General features: G+C 47.7%; 1 protein-coding gene across 11 annotated transcripts in view; it reads left to right on the top strand.

The window, feature by feature from the left end:
- The window catches only part of RIN2 (Ras and Rab interactor 2), a 248,557-nt gene that overhangs the window by 178,065 nt on the left and 50,555 nt on the right, over positions 1–19,937 (top strand). Inside the window, exon 1 of one of the 11 annotated variants that reach the window (XM_066234878.1) lies at positions 107–277. The exons of the other annotated variants lie outside the window; for them this stretch is intronic. Within the exon in view, the coding sequence (XP_066090975.1) occupies positions 255–277 (23 nt within the window). The 5' untranslated portion in view covers positions 107–254. Of the gene's footprint in view, positions 1–106; positions 278–19,937 lie in introns of those variants that run through there. 11 annotated transcript variants of the gene reach the window in all.

The raw sequence follows: 19,937 nt of genomic DNA, 5'->3' as shown, positions 1-19,937 counted from the left end.
GATGAAATGCTGGAGAAGGTGGGAGTGGCCTAGGAACCAGTTGTCTGCTTATTTTAATCACTTTGAAGGCATTTGAACTTTACACCCTCTCAATTCCTCCTGGCACCAGAACCCGGAAACCTAAAATCCTTTCTGCCATACCCACCTACTCACAATCACGGAAACAATAACGCAGCAGGATCCTCCGTGTGCAAAATAGAACTCAGGGTAGCCAATGTCAGTCTCCAGAAGGTTTCAAGGGGAGCACTAAGAGGATGGACTCATTTTGCATTCTCAGGTCAGAAACCCCTAGGCGCTTACCATGGCCATTAGCCTGAAGTACATATTGGAAATTGGATGTGCTTGTACATGATTAGGGAAGGGGATGCGATATGTTGTACTGGTTAAGCATGATATGAACGTATTGCATGGATCAGAGTAAGTAGCAAGGGGTAATCTTTACCTGGAGAATGGAGGTGCAGAGGTCAGGGTGGGGGTGGCAGGTTGCAGGAGATTATCAAAACCTCATCCAGCTCCTGTATGGGGTAATTCATTGCTAGTGAAACAACAGAATATACTGACTAATAAACGATGTTGGACACTTGGTGCCTGAGAGGCCAGATTTTATTACCAGTGTGTCCTTTCCCCCAGGAAATGGGGGTTGAAGCTGCCTGTGCAGTGTGAGGGTGAGATGCATGGAGTGAGTTTGTTTGCAAGCCATGAGACAGGCAAGAGAGTCCTGCAAAGGCAGATGAACCAGCTGAATCTGGTTGTCCAGGCAAATTTCAAACCGGCCGGACTTGTTCCCTGTCACAGACTGGGGAGAGCACGCAGTCCCAGGGAGACGCTCTGCAGCTGTAAGGTGGTACTTTAACTCCTGTGTCTCTGGAAAAACTGTGTTCTCTGGAAAAACTGTGTTCTCCCTTAGCTGTGGAAATTCTGTGTCTTACATTTCCTTCTTTACAAAATGACGGGTGTAGACCAGATGGTCTCCAAGCAACTTGCAGCCGCACCAGGCATTCTATAATTCCCATTGACCAGTGTGAATGGCTTTTATTGATTAATTTTTTTCTCATAATCTAGACAAATGCATGATGATTTCTTTTTTTTATTTTATTTTAGTTATTCATTTTAGAAAGGAGAGAGGGAGAGAGAGAGAAAGAGAGACAGAGAGAGAGAGAGACAGAGAGAGAGAAGGGGGGAAGAGCAGGAAGCATCAACTCCCATATGTGCCTTGACCAGGCAAGCCCAGGGTTTCGAACCGGCAACCTCAGCATTTCCAGGTCGACGCTTTATCCACTGCGCCACTACAGGTCAGGCTGCATGATGATTTCTGATTAGAGACTTTCTACCTCACTGTCAGAGTCGTTCCAGACCCCATGGGACATTAGCCAGGGGGATTCCCTTTACCCTTTGCATTATTACTAAGATAAAAATAAATTGGGAGTCCAGGCTGATGACAAAAGAGTAAGGAAGAGAGCTTTAGCTGCACTGCTTGCCCCACATCCAAGAAATACAACACTGCCAGACGAGCCCCAAACTCCGCAGAGGACAGACAGGACCCCTCTCTGCATATATACCACCAGAGATGTTAGGTTTGCTGGAAGGAGTGGTAATGTGACAGTGGCCATCAAGATCTTGATCTCTGCCTGACCAGGTGGTGGCGCAGTGGATAGAGCATCGGACTGGGATGTGGAAGACCCAGGTTCAAGACCCTGAGGTCGCCAGCTTGAGCACAGGCACATCTGGTTTGAGCAAGGCTCTCCAGCTTGGACCCAAGGTCGCTGGCTCGAGCAAGGGGTTACTCAGTCTGCTGAAGACCCACAGTCAAGGCACATATGAGAAAGCAATCAATGAACAACTCAGGTGTCGCAACAAAAAACTGATGATTGATGCTTCTCATCTCTCTCCGTTCCTGTCTGTCTGTCCCTATCTATCCCTCTCTCTGACTCTCTCTGTCTCTGTAAAAAAAAAAAAAAAGATCTTGATCTCTGACTGCCGTGGTATTGAGGTTGGAGAGCTGGGCTGTCATTTAGTCTTTAATGCCTCTTTTAGTCTTTTTCTGTTATTTATTTATTTTAGTGAGAGAGAGAGGGAGGAGAGAGATGAGAAGACTCAACTCATAGTTGTGTCACTTTAGTTGTTCGTTGTTTGCTTCTCATATGTGCCTTGACCAGGGCACTTAGGCTGAGCCAATGATCCCTTGCTCAAGCCAGCAACCTTAGACTCAAGCCAGCAACCATGAGGTCATGTCCATGATCCCACACTCAAGCTGGCGACTCTGCGCTCAAGCTAGTGAGCCTGTGTTCAACCCAGATGAGCCCATCCTCAAGACAGCGACCTCAGCGTTTCACACCTGGGACCTCAGTGTCCCAGGTCAACGCTCTGTCCACTGTACCACCACCAGTCAGGCTGGCCTTTTTCTTTTTAAATTGAAGAATGGCTGTAACTTTATTTTTTCAGATTAATATCACTTATTCTTGAATGTTATGTTGGTTAACACTGAATTTATGAAATTTCAGAGGCATTTACTTGGCACTTTTTATTTTTATTTTATTTTTTTGAATTTTTCTGAAGCTGGAAACAGGAGAGGCAGTCAGACAGACTCCCGCATGCACCCGACCGGGATCCACCCTGCACACGCACCAGGGGGCGTCGCTCTGTCGCGACCAGAGCCACTCTAGCACCTGGGGCAGAAGCCAAGGAGCCATCCCCAGTGCCCGGGCCATCTTTTGCTCCAATGGAGCCTCAGCTGCAGGAGGGGAAGAGAGAGACAGAGAGGAAGGAGAGGGGGAGGGGTGGAGGAGCAGAAGGGTGCTTCTCCTGTGTGCCCTGGCTGGGAATCGAACCCGGGACCTCTGCACGCCAGGCCGACGCTTTACCACTGAGCCAACCGGCCAGGGCCTACTTGGCACTTTTTAAAATTATTTATTTATTTTATTCGTCTTAGAGAAGGAGGAGAGAGAGAGAAGGGAGGGGGAGGAACAGGGCACATCAACTCCCATATGTGCCTTGACCAGGCAAGTCAGGAGTTTTGAACCGGCGACCTCAGCATTCCAGGTCAATGCTTTATCCACTGCACCACCACAAATCAGGCAACTTGGCACTTTTTTTGAAGGGAAAGAAAGAAAAAAGGCAAGACTGTCTTTATTTAGCAATGTATATGGTGTTCAGCACCTGTCAGTCACTGCTCCAAGCACATTACAGCTGCCGCACATTGAATTCTCCCAACTATGCTATGAGGTAATGATGTTTTACTGGTATGGGTCCCATGTGATGTGGTAACAAGTCTGACCAGTAAAGCTGTGGCTTCTGTGCTGGGATTTCTCACTGAGTTTTAGAAGCGTGGAGTGGTGACTTTGCTATTAATTCCTCTGCTTTGCTCAGTGATGTCGGGAGCCAGGTACAGAGAAGCTGGGGGAGGAGGACTTAGCGCAGTTTCCACAGAGAAAGCAGAGCAGCGCTGTGCGTGGCCACAGGAAGCAGCGGGTCAGCCTGGCACGGAGCAGCCTGGAGGGGCGGGGAGAGCAGGCAGGAAAGGAGCGGGTCTGCCCCAGGGGAAAACACTGTGGAGAGAAGAACTAGTTGGCCCCTGGGGGCTTTAGCTGGACACATGCTGGTGGCTGCACAGACGCCGTGCAGTGGCCTCCTTCTGCGGCCTCATCCCTGGTGAGTCTGAGCTGTGATGTGGCCTCACCCGCCCCGCCCGCAGTCACCGGGAAGTGTCTGTGGTTCCCTAGTTTGTGGAATGCTGAATTAAGTGTCCCTCTGGTGCCCTAGCTTAGACATCACTATTCCCCAACCTGTGCTGGCTTTTGGTTGCTCCTTCATGGTTACTACAGAGATGAGTTTGAGATCTGAAACCTTTTCTTGTGTCATGGACCCTTTCTCAGACTAATATTTTAAATGCATAAAATAAAGTATGTAGGAGGACATAGGAAATACAATGATTAAAATGTAAAAATGCATGGTTTCATAGCATAGGCACCTCTTTATGAACACATCTGACAGTGGGTTTAGGAACTGCAGCCATCTGGAAGCAGAGAAGAAACAATCCTTCTGCACTAACAATGGAGACATCTAGAGTTGTGGTTGGTGACAGAGTTTCAGCTGCTGAGGAAACTACTGAGATTTTTTTGGCAGCATTCACACTGGGAGGAAGTGAACTTCAAGCCAGGTTAGTGAAAGGGAAGCTGTCACTTTTTTCCATTCAGTAGTCAGTCCCCACTGCCCAGCCCACCTGACCAGTTAGCATCATGTGACATGGTGGATCCATCCTCCCTTCCTGGGACACTTGCTTGGCCTGGCTCCTAGGATGCCATGATCCCTGGCCTCCTCTCACCTACTAGGCTCCTGGCTGGCTCCTCCTTGTCTCCTTGAGCTTCTAATCCCCAGGTAGAGCTCACCCCTTGAACCTCTTCATACCTCCCCTCTCCCCCCCCCCCACTACCCTTGAGCAAGACACTTAATCTCTGTGCCTCAGTGTCCACATCAGTGAAATGCAGATAGCAACTGAACTTGACCTCAGAGTTGTTAGGAAGTTAAGTGAGCGCATAGCTGTGAAGGACTCCACACAGTACTGGCAAGTGGTAAACAATCTATTCACCAAAAGAGAACTGTGGAGTAATTTCTCAGGTAATTTCATCCAGTCTTGTGGCTTTAATACCATCTGTATATTGGTGATTCCCATCTTGTATCCCTAGGCTGGTCCTGTCTTTGAATCCAGACGCTTGCCTCCATCTGCCCACTCAGGCCGACCTTTGGTATTTTGAGCTTAAAAGACCAAGACCAAACCCTCAGTTTCCCTCCACAAACCTGCTTCTTTCTGGTCTTCCCTATCCCAGTGACCATGCCTCCAGGTGCTTGGGCCCGCAGTCATCGCTGATGCCTTTTCTTCTTTCATAACTGTCCTCCCATCCACCTCTAAATCCTGCCGTCTCTACCTTCACATTAGATCCAGGGCTGGACCACTTCTCACCAGCTCCGCTGCAGCAGACCCCTGCCTGGCACCTCTGCTTTCGCCCAGTCCCCTTCTCTGGCTGTTATCTAAGCAGCATAGAGAATGATCTGACTTCAGTTACTTTAAAACCAAGTGGTGTTATTCCTGTTCAGAGTCCTTCAGTAGTTTTTCATGTATAGCCCAAATCACCGCCATGGCCTCTGGGACCCTACAGGATATGACTCCCACAGCCCCTCAGCATGTCTTCTCCTGCGGCCTCGCCCCCACTCACCACTCTGCCCAGACCCTTTGGCTTCTTGCCAGGCAGGCTTCTACCTCCTCACCTTTGCACTTACTGTTCCCTCTGCCTGGAATGCCCTCCCTCCGCAGAGCATTCACCCGTGGACCCTTCCTTCCTTCTGTCACATTAGCTGACTTTATTTTTCTTTACAGAACTTGCACAGATTTGACAGATATTCACTTGCTCAGTTATTCACTTTCTGCCTCCCAGTACTGGATGGTAAAGCGCTATAACAACAGGGGCTAGGTCTGTATTTGATGCTGTCTTTTTCAGTGCCTAGCATAGTGTCCGTCATGTAGCAGCCACTCAATAAATATTTGTTGAATGGACAAATAAAAGATGCCAGTCCTTTGGAGATTCTAAAAATATTCAAGCATCAGAATCTTCTTTTAGAAACAAGGCTTTTACAGTTACCCTTGTAAAAGACTTAGGGGACTCCAGCCATTGTATAAAAAATCAGAAAGTTGAAAATGTGTGCTAGGCCTGACCAGTGGTGGTACAGTGGATAGAGCATCGCCCTGGGATGCTGAGGTCCCAGGTTCGAAACCCTGAGGTTGCTGGCTTGAGCGCAGGCTCATCCGGCTTGAGTGCGGGCTCACCAGCTTGAGTGTGGGGTTGCTGGTTTGAGCGTGGGATCATAGACAAGACCCCATAGTTACTGGCTTGAGCCCAAAAGTTGCTGGCTTGAGTAAGGAGTTACTCACTTTGCTGGAGCCCCCCGGTCAAGGCACATATGAGAAAGCAAACAATGAACAACTAGGGTGCCGCGAATATAGAATTGATCTCTCTCCCTTCCTGTCTATCTGTCCCTCTCTCTGTCTCTCTCTCTCTGTCTCTGTTACACACACACACAAATAATTTAAATCGCAAAAATAGCTGTATCAGATTTAGGTGCGTATACTGTATTTCTTAGTTATGATTCTATAATGGCCTTAGCGAAATCATTTCATGATGTGGTGACTATTTCTGCACATGAGTACCAAATATAGTAAAGCAAAAGAATCTAAGAGATGGGGAGAAATTCACTGGCAGTATTTTGGTCTTTTTTTTCCTTTTTTGCTATATATTTATGATCTGAGAGTTAAAGCATAAATATAAATAATGAAAGTACATGTACACTAACCAGGATACACCCACAACCCCTGTCTGGGGCCAATGCTCGGATCAACCTAGTTATTTTTAGCACCTGAGGCTGACGCTGGGACCAACTCAGCTATCCTCAGCGCCAAGGGCTGACACTCAAACCAGTCAAGCTACTGGCTTTAAGAGGGGAAGAGGGAGAGAAGGGGCAGAGGGAAGGGGAGAGAAACAGATAGTCACTTCTCTTATGTACCCTGACCGAGAATTGAACCCGGGAGGTATATACACCAGGCCGATGCTCTATCCACTGAGCAAACTGGCCAGGGCTAATCCTTTCTTTTAAGAAAATTATTTTTCCAGGCCCTGGCCTGTTGGCTCAGTGGTAGAGCATCAGCCCAGCAGGAGAAGCGCCCATCTGCTTCTCCATCCTTCCCCCTCTCCTTCCTCTCTCTCTCTTCCCCTCCCACAGCCAAGGCTCCATTGGAGCAAAGTTGGCCGGTGTGCTGAGGATGGCTCTATGGCCTCTGCCTCAGGAGCTACAATGGCTTTGGCTGCAGTGGAGCAACGCCCCAGATAGGTAGAGCATCGCCCCCTGGTAGACATGCCAGGTGGATCCTGGTCAGGCACATGCGGGAGTCTGCCTGACTGCCTCCCTGCTTCTAACTAACTTCAGAAAAATACAAAAAAATAAATAAATAAAATTTATTTTTCCATTGATTTGAGAGAGAGATAAGCATCAACCCCTTGTTCCAGTTAGTTGTGTACCTATTGATTGCTTCTCATACCTACCTTGACAGGGGGATTGAGCCTGTGGCTTGGTGTGCCAGGACAATGCTTTATCCACTGAGCACCCAGCCAGGGCCAAATAATCCTTTCTATAACTTCACGGTTTCTATAAATATGAACCAGTGAACTGGCTGCAAGCTCAGAATCCCATGACTAGCCTGGAACTTAAAACATGAAAATTATAAAATTTCACTCTGTTAAAATTGAGGAGTCCCACAGCACTGGCATAAGTACTTGAGTCACAACATTGAAGTACCTGTCTTCATCATCACGGTTTCAAGGTATTGAAAGGATACACACCAAGGCAAAGAAATAAGACAGCAGGCAAACAAGAAAATCAAAAGTGGTTCTATCTTGGCCTTGGCCGGTTGGCTCAGTGGTAGAGCGTCGGCCTGGCGTGCAGGGGACCTGGGTTCGATTCCCGGCTAGGGCACATAGGAGAAGCGCCCATTTGCTTCTCCACCCCCCCCCCTCCTTCCTCTCTGTCTCTCTCTTCCCCTCCCGCAGCCAAGGCTCCATTGGAGCAAAGATGGCCCGGGCGCTGGGGATGGCTCCTTGGCCTCTGCCCCAGGCACTAGAGTGGCTCTGGTCGCGGCAGAGCGACGACCCGGAGGGGCAGAGCATTGCCCCCTGGTGGGCGTGCTGGGTGGATCCTGGTCGGGCACATGCGGGAGTCTGTCTGACTGTCTCTCCCCGTTTCCAGCTTCAGAAAAATACCAAAAAAAAAAAAAAGGTGGTTCTATCTTAGGGGGTGAGTTCATGGTAATATTTATTTTTACATTTGGCATCGTGCTTTTTTCCACAAGGTACCTGTTCTAACTTTGGTAATAAAAAGAAAGACAGAGAGAGAGAAAGGAAGAAGGAAGGAGGGAGAGAGAGAGAGAGGGAAGGAAGTGGGAGGAAGGGAGGAATCTTACATGATTTTTTTTATAAAACCTTCCCTTCCCTAACAGAACAGATGTCGCCAACCAAGACAGACCAAACAGCTGTTTGGGGCATTTTGGATCTGGAGACTCACCTCCTTCTGTGAGGTCCCCAGGACATCTAGTATATTCCTTCACTGTGCCTTCATTCCATTATATGATGCTTGTTTACCATTCTTTCTCCCTTAGGTTGTATACATCTTCAGGGTTCATTGTCTGGGTATTTTGGCAACTAGCACCCACTCAATAAATACTTTCTTTTAAAGTTGAACCTAGTTGTTGCTACACTGTAACACTGTGAGCAAAGAGTTAGTCACTCTCATAGAATTCTTTGAAATTGTATTCCAAACACTCAAGCACTTATATTCCAAACATTCCTGGTGTCTTGAAATCAGGAAACACCTTAAGGGAAATTGATTGAGCTAGTGGGAGCAGAATCTCTTCAACGGGCATGATAGGAAAATGTCTTATTGCAAAACTATTTCCTCTGCAAGGCCTCCTCTAAATATGAACAAAGCTATGACCCAAAGTGCCTCCACTGAAGGAAGGACAGCTGTGTCTATGGAATCACTTGAGTGTTACAGATGAAGTGATTTTCAGCTGCCTTTCAGAACACAATCTCAACCCAAGGCAAAGAGCTTCTCTTTTCTGTTTCCCATCAGATATTCTTTGAGAAAGGCAGGCACTGAAAGATATCCAAGAATTATGGGAACGTATGTGTACAATTCTTAGAAGTAGATCGTGTGTAAGAAGAAACCATAAACTTTGATAACACCAAACATTTTTTTCAGGGGGCCTAAGATCCTGCAAAACACACCTACTATTTTTTTTTTTTTTTTTTTTTTGCATTTTTCTGAAGCTGGAAACAGGGAGAGACAGTCAGACAGACTCCCGCATGCGCCCAACCGGGATCCACCCGGCACGCCCACCAGGGGGCGACGCTCTGCCCACCAGGGGGCGATGCTCTGCCCATCCTGGGTGTCGCCATGTTGCGACCAGAGCCACTCTAGCGCCTGGGGCAGAGGCCACAGAGCCATCCCCAGCGCCCGGGCCATCTTTGCTCCAATGGAGCCTTGGCTGCGGGAGGGGAAGAGAGAGACAGAGAGGAAGGCGTGGCGGAGGGGTGGAGAAGCAAATGGGCGCTTCTCCTGTGTGCCCTGGCCGGGAATCGAACCCGGGTCCTCCGCACGCTAGGCCGACGCTCTACCGCTGAGCCAACCGGCCAGGGCCCACACCTACTATTTTGTAGCCAGTGATTGTGAGCCTCTCGCGTTCTGCTGAATCAGACTGGAGCTCACAGAAAAGGAGAGAGACCAACCTTTCTGACAAGTATGACTGTTCTAGGAGCGGGGCCTGCTCAGATGCCCTGGGGCATTAGGATGTGCTCTAAGCCCTGGACCAATGGCCTGTGGGCTTGCTGGCCAGCTCATTTCTTTGCCTTGGAATATACCCCTTCAGTAGTTTTCTGTGCATTTAAATGGTAAGTCATGGATGATTTCACTGACCTACAGGGGTGTTTTTGATGACCCTGGAAGTTCAGTGGACCCTAGGCTGGCCTCCCTGGGCACACAGTTTTCACCAGGGCAAACTCTAGCGTTAGGTGTATTGCACCCTTTACAGACCTTGCCTCGCTGCTTTGCTGGTAGTTGTTTCTGCCACGACCTGTGTGCTTGGTGAGAAAGCAGCCCTGATTTAATCCAGCTGTGAAATAACACGGGTGTGACCAAAAGCACTTAGCGACCAGGAGCTGCACATCCACAGACTGCATGCCTCTCTGGGAAGCCAGCTGCGGGCCCCTGCTTAGGTCAAATGTCAGCGGGCCAGGACTCAGAGCCGCCTGGCTCCTGCTCCTGTTTTCAGCTCCAAGGGTTCCCAGAACAACAGGTTCTTTGTTTCACTTCCTGGTTTGACAGGAATGAATGAAGGCCCTGCCAGCGCGCTCCCTATCTGCCCGTTTCATCTTGCTGGAGTCCATGGGAGGACGTTCACGGGCAAGAAAGCCACCATGTCCTTCTCCTCTTGTGAAAATGGCCGCCTCCTCCCCGGGGGCAGATGCGCATTTTTGTTCCAATGTTAGTGCTGTTCTCTCCTCCCGAGTCCTGAGCAGACAGGGCTTGAAAATCACCAAAGGCCCTGCGAGTTTTCACAAATATTCCTGCCACTTGCCTTGAGAAATCTTTTGGAGGAAGTCAGGCCTCCTCCCTCAGCCAGCCTCCCTTAGCCACAGAGGGATAAAATCCGCAACCAAAACATGTTAGTCCTTTTCCTTCTGGAATTTAAGGGGACGAAAAAGGAATGAAAATATCAGCTTGTGTGGTGCAGGTAAACTGCAAAAGAAAGAGAAGTGGTCCTAAGCCCAGTTCTATCCCTTTCTAACATTCTGACCTCAAATAAGGAGATTGGATGACCTTTAAAATCTCTCACAATTTAGGAAATAAGCCATGATCCTCCCAGAATATCTCCTCCCCAAGGCCTCTGCTCATTACTTCTCCCGTCTTGGGTGGTGGGCAAGTTTCCTCAACGCCCCTGGTAATTTCTCAGCTGTAAACTGAGGAACTAGCCAGCGCCCCCTGGCCGAGTGAATTTGGACTTCCCTTCTTTTCCAGTCTTGAATATTACAGAGTAGGCATTTCATTTAGCCTCACAAATTCTGAAGAAATGTCTTCATGATTGAATGTGTTAAAAGGTCACTGGAAATCAACCACTAGTTATTTTTTCAAAATTGAACGTTTTCCTGGGAATTCTGTTTACTCTATGTGTATATATGTGTTTAACAAAAATTGGAATTGGTTCTTGTGCCAGAAACTTTTATCAGATGGGTCTCCTCAGTACAAACTGTTGCTTTCTCTGTCTCTCTACACGAGGCCTCTTCTACTCATATATTTTTAGCGGCCTTTGATCACAGACCCACCACTTCTCTTCCCCCAATTCTAGGAAACCCTTAACTCAATGCATGTTGGCCACTGTTTGGCATTGTGAGGGTGTTTGCTTTCCTCTTATGCAGACAGGATTTACTGCTCCAGGACTCTGACTTCTATCTGGTCCTTAATTCTTTCTTTTCTTTTTTTTTTTTTTTAATTCAGTGAGTAGGGAGGAGGCAGAGAGACAGACACCTGCATGTGTCTTGATCAGAATCCACCTGGCAAGCCCACTGGGGGACCACGCTCTGCACATCTAGGGCATAGCCCCATTGATTAGCAACTGAGCTCTTCTTAGCACCTTAGGTGGAGGCCATGAAGAAGGGGTCGGGAACCTATGGCTTGCGAGCCAGATATGGCTCTTTTGATGGCTGCATCTGGCTCGCAGACAACTCTTTAATAAAAAAAAATAATAACATTGAAAATATAAAACATTCTCATGTATTACAATCCATTCATTTCCTACCGCTCATGTTCATGGTTGCGGGTGGCTGGAGCCAATCACAGCTGTCCTCCAGGACAACACCAAATTTTTATTGGATAATGCCTAACGTACATGGGTTGTTGTATGGCTGTCATGGAATTACATTTTAAAATATGGGGTGTTCATGGCTCTCTCAGTAAGAAAGGTTCCCGACCCCTGCCATGGAGCCATCCTCAGTACCCAGGGCCAACTCACTCCAATCCCTCCATGGCTGCAGGAGGGGAACAAAGAGAGAGAGAGAGAGAAGCGAGAGGGGGAAGGGGAAAAGTGGAGAAGCGAGAGGGGGAAGGGGAAAAGTGGAGAAGCAGATGGGTGCCTCTCCTGTGTGCCCTGACTGGGAATCGAACCTAGGACATTCACACGTGGGGCCAACACTGAGTCAACCAGCCAGGGTTTTGGTTTTAATTCTTAAGATGGCCCCTGCACTGGCCTTGTAGTGGAATCCTGAACCCTCTGCAGTGCCATATCTGGGTGGTTCCTCCTTGCTATGGCAGCATGTTGCCGTGACATCATGTGGAAAGACTTTCTTAGGCTGGGGCACAGCTGAAGGGTCAGCGCCAACAGATGAGGAAGGGAGGCCCCAGAGAGGCAAGATAGGGTGCAAATTCAATTCAGAAATATCAAGAGAAGCAGCCTTTCACCTTGTTTTTTTTTTGTATTTGAGTGTTGCGCATGGCCAGCACAAGAGCACAGGTGGAGCCAGATCTGCCAAGGATGGAATCACTCCAGCTGCAGGGACCTGCCAGGAGCTGCCCTCAGAAAGGTTACCATTAAATTAAACTAGCTCCAGAATTTTATTTATAGAATAGTCTTTGTGTCCTAGAATGGAAACACATTGCCTTGCTTTCTCTTTCTGAATTTCTAAAGATTAGGAGACAATGAAAGAAACATTTTGGAAACTCTACTAAACAGAATTTTTACTCATAGTCCCCAAGATATTGTGGCTCTTATAATCAGTTCTTTTCAGATTTTTGTTTGTTTTAGTATCAGATTCCCTTTATTCCTTTTTTTTTTTTTCCCAACAAGAATTCATCTTTACGGACAGGGGAAGTTGAGGCTAAATGACATGTGGTAACAGATCAAGGCCTCACAGTTATAAAAAAAATCAACTGAGCTTTGATTCAGCTCTTCCTGCAAATGCCCTTTCCACTGACCACTGAAGATCGTGAGGCTGAGGGGACTAGAATTGGGGCTGACTAGATGGAGACTATGCCATGCCTTACACAAGTTAGCATTTTGGTATTAATGCATTTACTTGTGCAAAAAATGGGCAGTTTTGACTCCAGGGAAATGAGACTCATGGATAACTCACAGCTAGAGCCCCCTGGTACGGGTGTGGTGTTCCCACTTTGGGGTGTTCCTTACCTCGCTCGGTCCGCCTGTATTTGGGGTTTTGAATGGAGCAGTTACCCCAGTGCCCTGGGTCGGTGGCATAGAGTTACAGTTCTAGGCTCAAGCTCGGCACTGACTTGTACGCCGAGAGCCACCCTTTGCTAGTCGATGGGAAGTTGGAGGGGCTGTCCACAAACAAGGAGGAGGGAGCTGCTACGAGTTTGGAGTTGTTGTTGTTTTGTTTTGTTTTTTTTGTGTTTTTTTTGTATTTTTCTGAAGCTGGAAACGGGGACAGTCAGACTCCCGCATGCGCCCAACCAGGATCCACGCGGCACACCCACCAGGGGCGACGCTCTGCCCACCAGGGGGCGATGCTCTGTTGCAACCAGAGCCACTCTAGCACCTGGGGCAGAGGCCAAGGAGCCATCCCCGCACCCGGGCCATCTTTGCTCCAATGGAGCCTCGGCTTGGGAGGGGAAGAGAGAGACAGAGAGGAAGGAGAGGGGGAGAGGTGGAGAAGCAGATGGGCGCTTCTCCTGTGTGCCCTGGCCAGGAATCGAACCCGGGACTCCTGCACGCCAGGCCGACGCTCTACCACTGAGCCAACCGGCCAGGGCCTGGAGTTATTGTTTTGGAAAGATTTGGGTTGCTTTCTTTTCTCACTCCTGGCGTTATGGTGGCCCAAGGCCAAGGGCTCTCGGTAGCTGTGATCATTGCCACCCATTTCCTCATGAACACGGAGACAAGAACCCTTTGTCTGCGGAGACTGGAACTGAGCAACAGATCCCATTGATGGGACCAGGCAGGTAAAGGCCTGCCGCCGGGGCTCTGCGTGGGGAGCCGGAAAGCAGCTCAGAGAGAGAGACCCACAGCCCGCCACTTTCATGCTGCCCACTGAGCTCGCCCCTTCCTCGCAAGGAATAAACCTGTGGTCTACAGATCACGCCTGCCCAGTCCCTGCTCATGCTTAGAGCAGTTGTTTAATCAGGGCCTGCCCTTGGCTAGGCCTGAGCATGGCCGAGAGGGGAAGCCAGGCTGGTAAGAGAAAGAAGTAATAAATGCCTCGTAACATAGGTAAGTGCCCCAGAGGCATGTACAAAATGAGTAAAGGAATTACGAAGGCCTAGAGCAGGGGTCCCCAAACTTTTTACACAGGGGGCCAGTTCACTGTCCCTCAGACCATTGGAGGGCCAGACTATAAAAAAAACTATGAACAAATCCCTATGCACACTGCACATATCTTATTTTAAAGTAAGAAAACAAAATGGGAACAAATACAATAATTAAAATAAAGAACAAGTAAATTTAAATCAACAAACTGACCAGTATTTCAATGGGAACTATAGGCCTGCTTTTGGCTAATGAGATGGTCAATGTGCTCCTCTCACTGATCACCAATGAAAGAAGTGCCCCTTCCGGAAGTGCAGCGGGGGGCCGGATAAATGGCCTCAAGGGGCCGTATGCGGCCCGCAGGCCGTAGTTTGGGAACCCCTGGCCTAGAGTTTACTTGCAGTTGTAGGGGATGGGGGAGAGGACAGGACTCCAGCTTGGTTTTGACAGGTAGGTAGGAGCCAGTATAGCAACGGACACACAAGAATAGCTTGAACGCAGGTGAGAGGAGGATGAGCAATGGCAAATAGGTATATTTTTCTGGGTGCACTCTCCCCCCTGAATGTAAGAGAGAGGCTTGTAAACATTAATGCAGGAAAAATGTTCTCGTCCAAATTGTCTTACCCAAAATTTTCTCTGTTGTGTTAAAATTTTTCTTTTTTTTTCTTGTACCATCTTTACTGTTAATTTGCTTATTATTTTTAAATTGACTCACCACCTTTTACATTTATTTTAAAAAAGTAAATTTAGGCACTGGTCGGTTGGCTCTGTGGTAGAATATCAGCCTGGCGTGTAGAAGGAAATCCTGAGTTCGATTCCCGGCCAGGGCACAGAGGAGAAGCGCCCATCTGCTTCTTCCCCCTTCCCCCTCTCCTTTCTCTCTGTCTCTCTCTTCCCCTCCCGTACCCAAGGCTCCATTGCAGCAAAGTTGGCCCCAGGTGCTGAGAATGGCTCCATGGCCTCCACCTCACATGCTCGAATGGCTCTGGTTACAATGGAGCAATGCCCCAGATAGGCAAAGCATCGCCCCCTAGTGGGCATGCCGGGTGGATCCCTGTCGGGCATATGTGGGAGTCTGTCTCTCTTGTCTCTCTGCCTCCCTGCTTCTCATTTCAAAAAAATACCGCCAAAAATAAATAAAAAATAACATAAAATAAATAAATAAAAAGTAAGTTTAGTAAGCCATGAAAAGACAAACACTGTGATTTCGCTTCGATGAGGTGCTTAGAGTAGTCAGATTCAGAGACAGAAAGAAGAGTGGTGGCTGCCAGGACAGGAGGAGGGGAGTGGACAGCTATTGTTCCATAAGGTTCAAGTTTCAATTTTGCATGAGGAAACAGTTCAGGAGATCAATGACAGTGAAGGTCATACAATAATATGATCACCCGTGATACCCCTGAAATGTATACTTAAAAATGATTAAGATGGAACATTTTATGTTGTGTTTTACCACACTAAGTAACAACTGGGAAAAAAGTAAATTTAAATTTTCCACCATATATTAAATACATGTAACTAATAAAATAAGTACTAGACACTAAAATGAAAACCAAGCTTGACCATGTGGTGGCGCAGTGGATAGAGTGTCAGACTGGGACATGGAGGACCCAGGTTTGAAATCCCAAGGTCACCACCTTGAGTGCGGGCTCACCAGCTTGAGTGTGGGGTGGCCAGCTTGAACGTGGGACCATAGTCATGATCCCATGGTTGCTGGCTTGAGCCCAAGGTCACTGACTTGAGCAAGGGGTCATTCAGTCTGCTGTACCCTCCCAGTCAAGGCACATATGAGAAAGCAATCAATAAAAAACTAAGGTGCCACATGAAGAATTGATGCTTCTCATCTCTCTCCCTTCTGGTCTGTCTGTCTCTCTCTGTCTTTCTCTATCTCCTTCACAAAAAAAAAAAAAAAAAAAAAGAAAACTATAGACTGACCTGTGGTGGCACAGTGGATAAAACATCGACCTGGATTGCTGAAGTCACTGGTTCGGGGCCCCAGGATTGCCTGGTTGGGGCACATATGACAAGCAACTGTTTCTCGCTCATTCCCTCCCTCCCTTTCTTTCTCTCTCTCTCTCCTCTCTCTGGAATCAATAAATAAAATCTTTTTTAAAAAGATAAAATAAAATGAAAACCATGCTTTGTATATCCACCATGCTTTAAGAAATGTCAATTTTTAATACCATTGAGAAGTTATAAAATATTATATAGGATTAATCTACACTAGTCCACCAAATAGAGCTTTGTTTTTTTAGTTCTTCACCTTGTAGCAGGACTGCGGCTCTTTATGTTGGGAAGACAGGCAACGTGACGAATCTCAAGTTGTAATTAGGTTCTATGCCAAAAATTAGGTCCTAGCCAGGGTTCGGGAACCTTTTTGGCCAAGAGAGACATGATCGCCACATATTTTAAAATGTAATTCCATGAGAGCCATACAACAACCTGGGTACATTACGTATTATACAATAAAAATTTGGTGTTGTCCCGGAGGACAGCTGTGATTGGCTCCAGCCACCCGCAACCATGAACATGAGCGGTAGGAAATGAATGGATTGTAATACATGAGAATGTTTTATATTTTTAACGTTATTATTTTTTTATTAAAGATTTGTCTGCGAGCCAGATGCAGTCATCAAAAGAGCCACCCCTGGGCTAGGCCAAAGCGACTGGGAATCCTGGGTTCTGCTCTTGTTTATTTTTGCTTTGTTTATTTTACTGATGCAGTCAGCATCCTGTTGGTAATAATTAATCCCATCAATTTGTCTTGATTCACTCTCTGGCTGTTTATTAGGCACTCTGTAAACAGGGAAAAAACTATTAGTTTTTTTAACAGTCTGGAAGGTTCACTGGGTACCTTCAAGGACCCAACCTGCCCTCAGGCTGAAGAGCACTGAGTGTTTCCGAAGGGTTGTCGAGAGCACTTCCCTGGAAACCCAGGTACAGCGTGGTAGGTCAGACTGCGGGTCGGGGGAGCCGGCCACTCACCCCTACAGATTCCGAATCTAAGGCTGCCCTTTGTGGATTACTCATGCCACATGCACTGCAGGGACAGCCTAGAAGGAGCAGCAGCACAAGCAGGGGACCCTCTGCATCTTTGTAAAGCCCGATACAGGAAGCCAAGGTGGTGCTGGGCCAGGCCCGGGGGACAGGGAAGGGGACAGGACAGAAGCCAGGTGTGCTTTAGGAGGCTGTGACAGTCTTTCCCCCAACTGGTTCCACTGACTCGTCAGCCAGTCTCAGTGACTCAATTCACCGAGCCCATTAATTCTGTAAATAGTGAAATAAAATATAAGGGCAGCTCTTTCATGAGGGTGGATCACAAATATACCAAATTCCAAGGCAAATGGGATTGTGTTTGTGCTAAGGCACACGCATTCACACGTGCACACACAGACGGGCGTCCGCGAGAGCCGTGCAGTGAGAGAAGTTCAGGGGGCCGTGCTCAGTCAGTCACCTTCTGCCTGAGCTAAGTCCATGGAGGTCTTGCCATTCTTCCTCTGTGAGCTGTTCAGAAGTTGATAATTAATTGTATCAATCTCTTTTTTAGTTGAACTGTGATCTAACAGTCTGCTATAGAAAGGAAAATTCTTAGTGTACTTTAAGTATTTAATTGAAACAGATTTTCTCCTTCAAAAACAAACACATTTTATCATAATGTGGATACAAAATGTTCGTTTACAATGTATAATTGTTCACTTTCATGAAGGTGTATTTTTAGCTCAGACAGAGAAGGTTTAGGGGGCTTTCTGTATTTTCTGTGGACTCTTGTTTTGTCTCCCTGTCCTAATTCTGAGGACAGAGCCATCCGGAGCACTGCGCCAGAGCTGTGCCCCATTACCCAAAGGACGTGTACCACCCTTGTTGTAGTAATAGCTTGGCATTTTCCTTTATGTTGGAGTCCTCTTAAACTTTGTGTTTGCTGTTTAACAAAAGAGGACTCTTATATTCTTATACATATTATCTGTATATTACATTCTTACATAGAGGAGGTTGTTGGTTGTATTTACTACACCAGTCCTTTTTTCCACAGAGATAACCTCACGTCACAGTTTGATGCATTTTATATGTTGCTTTGTTAATTGCCATTAATTTGAAAAAAGAGACTGGACTGTAAAGTCAAAGTATATACCTCTGCTGTGTGGTGTGGGGCTGACTTGGACAGGGGGTGATGTGCTGAGAAGTGCGAGGGGGCCTGTCTGAGCACCCTGGCCACTGGGAGCAGCACCGACAGGTTGTGCCGTCCTCTAGAATTCGGGATTAGGGCAAGAAACAGCGTCTTTGACAATGGCTGCAAGTTGTTGGTTTCTCTGAGATGACTGATTCTGTGAAAACTGGGCCTGGTGTCTTTCTGCCTGTCCGATGTTAGAATGCACTTTCTGCAGTCACTTCTTGCACCTGCCTAGGCTACTGACACCTGGCCCTGGGAACGAAGGGAGTGCACCGAGTGGAAAGGCCACGCTTGTCTCACGCTCTGAAGAGCCTTAAGCTGGGAGTGACCAGCCCTGCCCCAGCCCCCTGACCGGGTGTAACCTGCACCGGAGCCGTGAGGTCCGGGTCTGGTGGAATGGGGGCTGAGATAGTGTAGTCTTCTAGTGCTTGTTCTCTGCCCCTGGGGCACCTGGCATTAGCAGGCATTCTATGACTGGCCTGGTATTTTTACATGTGGGTGTGGGTCTCACTGAATTCATACTTGAGCTTCCTCTCCCCATGAAAGGAGACCTATTGGCTCAGCGGTAAAGCGTCGGCCTGGTGTGCGGGGACCCGGGTTCGATTCCCGGCCAGGGCACATAGGAGAAGCTCCCATTTGCTTCTCCACCCCCCCCCTCCTCTCTGTCTCTCTCTTCCCCTCCTGCAGTCAAGGCTCCATTGGAGCAAAGATGGCCCGGGCGCTGGAGATGGCTCCTTGGCCTCTGCCCCAGGTGCTAGAGTGGCTCTGGTCGAGGCAGAGTGACGACCCGGAGGGGCAGAGCATCACCCCCTGGTGGGCAGAGCATCGCCCCCTGGTGGGCGTGCCAGGTGGATCCCAGTCGGGCGCATGCGGGAGTCTGTCTGACTGTCTCTCCCCGTTTCTAGCTTCAGAAAAATACAAAAAAAAAAAAAAAAAAAAAAAGGAAAGTAGACCTAGACACTTAGAAATAGTAGAAAAAAATAAATGAATGTTATATGCACAAAAGCCCAGTGAGATGGTAGATATTTTCCCATTTCCCCCAACCTGTTATTTTGAGAAGTTTCAAGCACTGCAAACATTACAGAAAAGTTAACAATAGTACTGTTCACTTAAATTCACCACTGTGGACATTTGCCACACTTTCATTACTGCTATACTTTAACCTCCTTTTTGAAGGAATGGGACTGAGCCTTCGACACTTTCCAGCATTTCCCCACTTTGCCCCTAAATTCTAAAATATGCATCTCTTAAGAACAAGAATATTTTCGGCCCTGGCCAGTTTGCTCAGTGGTAGAGCGTCGGCCTGGCGTGCGGAAGTCCCGGGTTCGATTCCTGGCCAGGGCACACAGGAGAAGCGCCCATCTGCTTCTCCACCCCTCCCCCTCTCCTTCCTTTCTGTCTCTCTCTTCCCCTCCCGCAGCCAAGGCTCCATTGGAGCAAAGATGGCCCGGGCGCTGGGGATGGCTCCTTGGCCTCTGCCCCAGGCGCTGGAGTGGCTCTGGTCTCAACAGAGCGACGCCCCGGATGGGCAGAGCATTGCCCCCTGGTGGGCGTGCCAGGTGGATCCCGGTCGGGCGCATGCGGGAGTCTGTCTGACTGCCTCCCCATTTCCAGCTTCAGAAAAATACAAAAAAAAAAAAAGAATATTTTTCTACATAACCATATTAAAACTATAACACTCAGGAGAATAAGCATCAATGTAATATAATCTAATACACCCTTATTTAAATATCCCTAATTGTGCTTTATCACTGTTAATTCTGATGCCGTATGTGATAAATTCCGTGCATATAGTAGTAATGTCTTTTTTAAATTCTATTTATTTATTTATTTATTTTAGCGTGTGCACAATAGAAAGGCAGACAGGGAGGGAAAGAGATGAGAAGTATCAATTCTTCATTGCGGCACCTTGGTTTTTCA

This window comes from Saccopteryx bilineata, chromosome 6 (genome assembly GCF_036850765.1).
Source record: "Saccopteryx bilineata isolate mSacBil1 chromosome 6, mSacBil1_pri_phased_curated, whole genome shotgun sequence".
NCBI classification, from domain to species: domain Eukaryota; kingdom Metazoa; phylum Chordata; class Mammalia; order Chiroptera; family Emballonuridae; genus Saccopteryx; species Saccopteryx bilineata.
The sequence above is the reverse complement of the archived record's forward strand: the minus strand, read 5'-3'. Positions and strand labels throughout refer to the sequence as shown.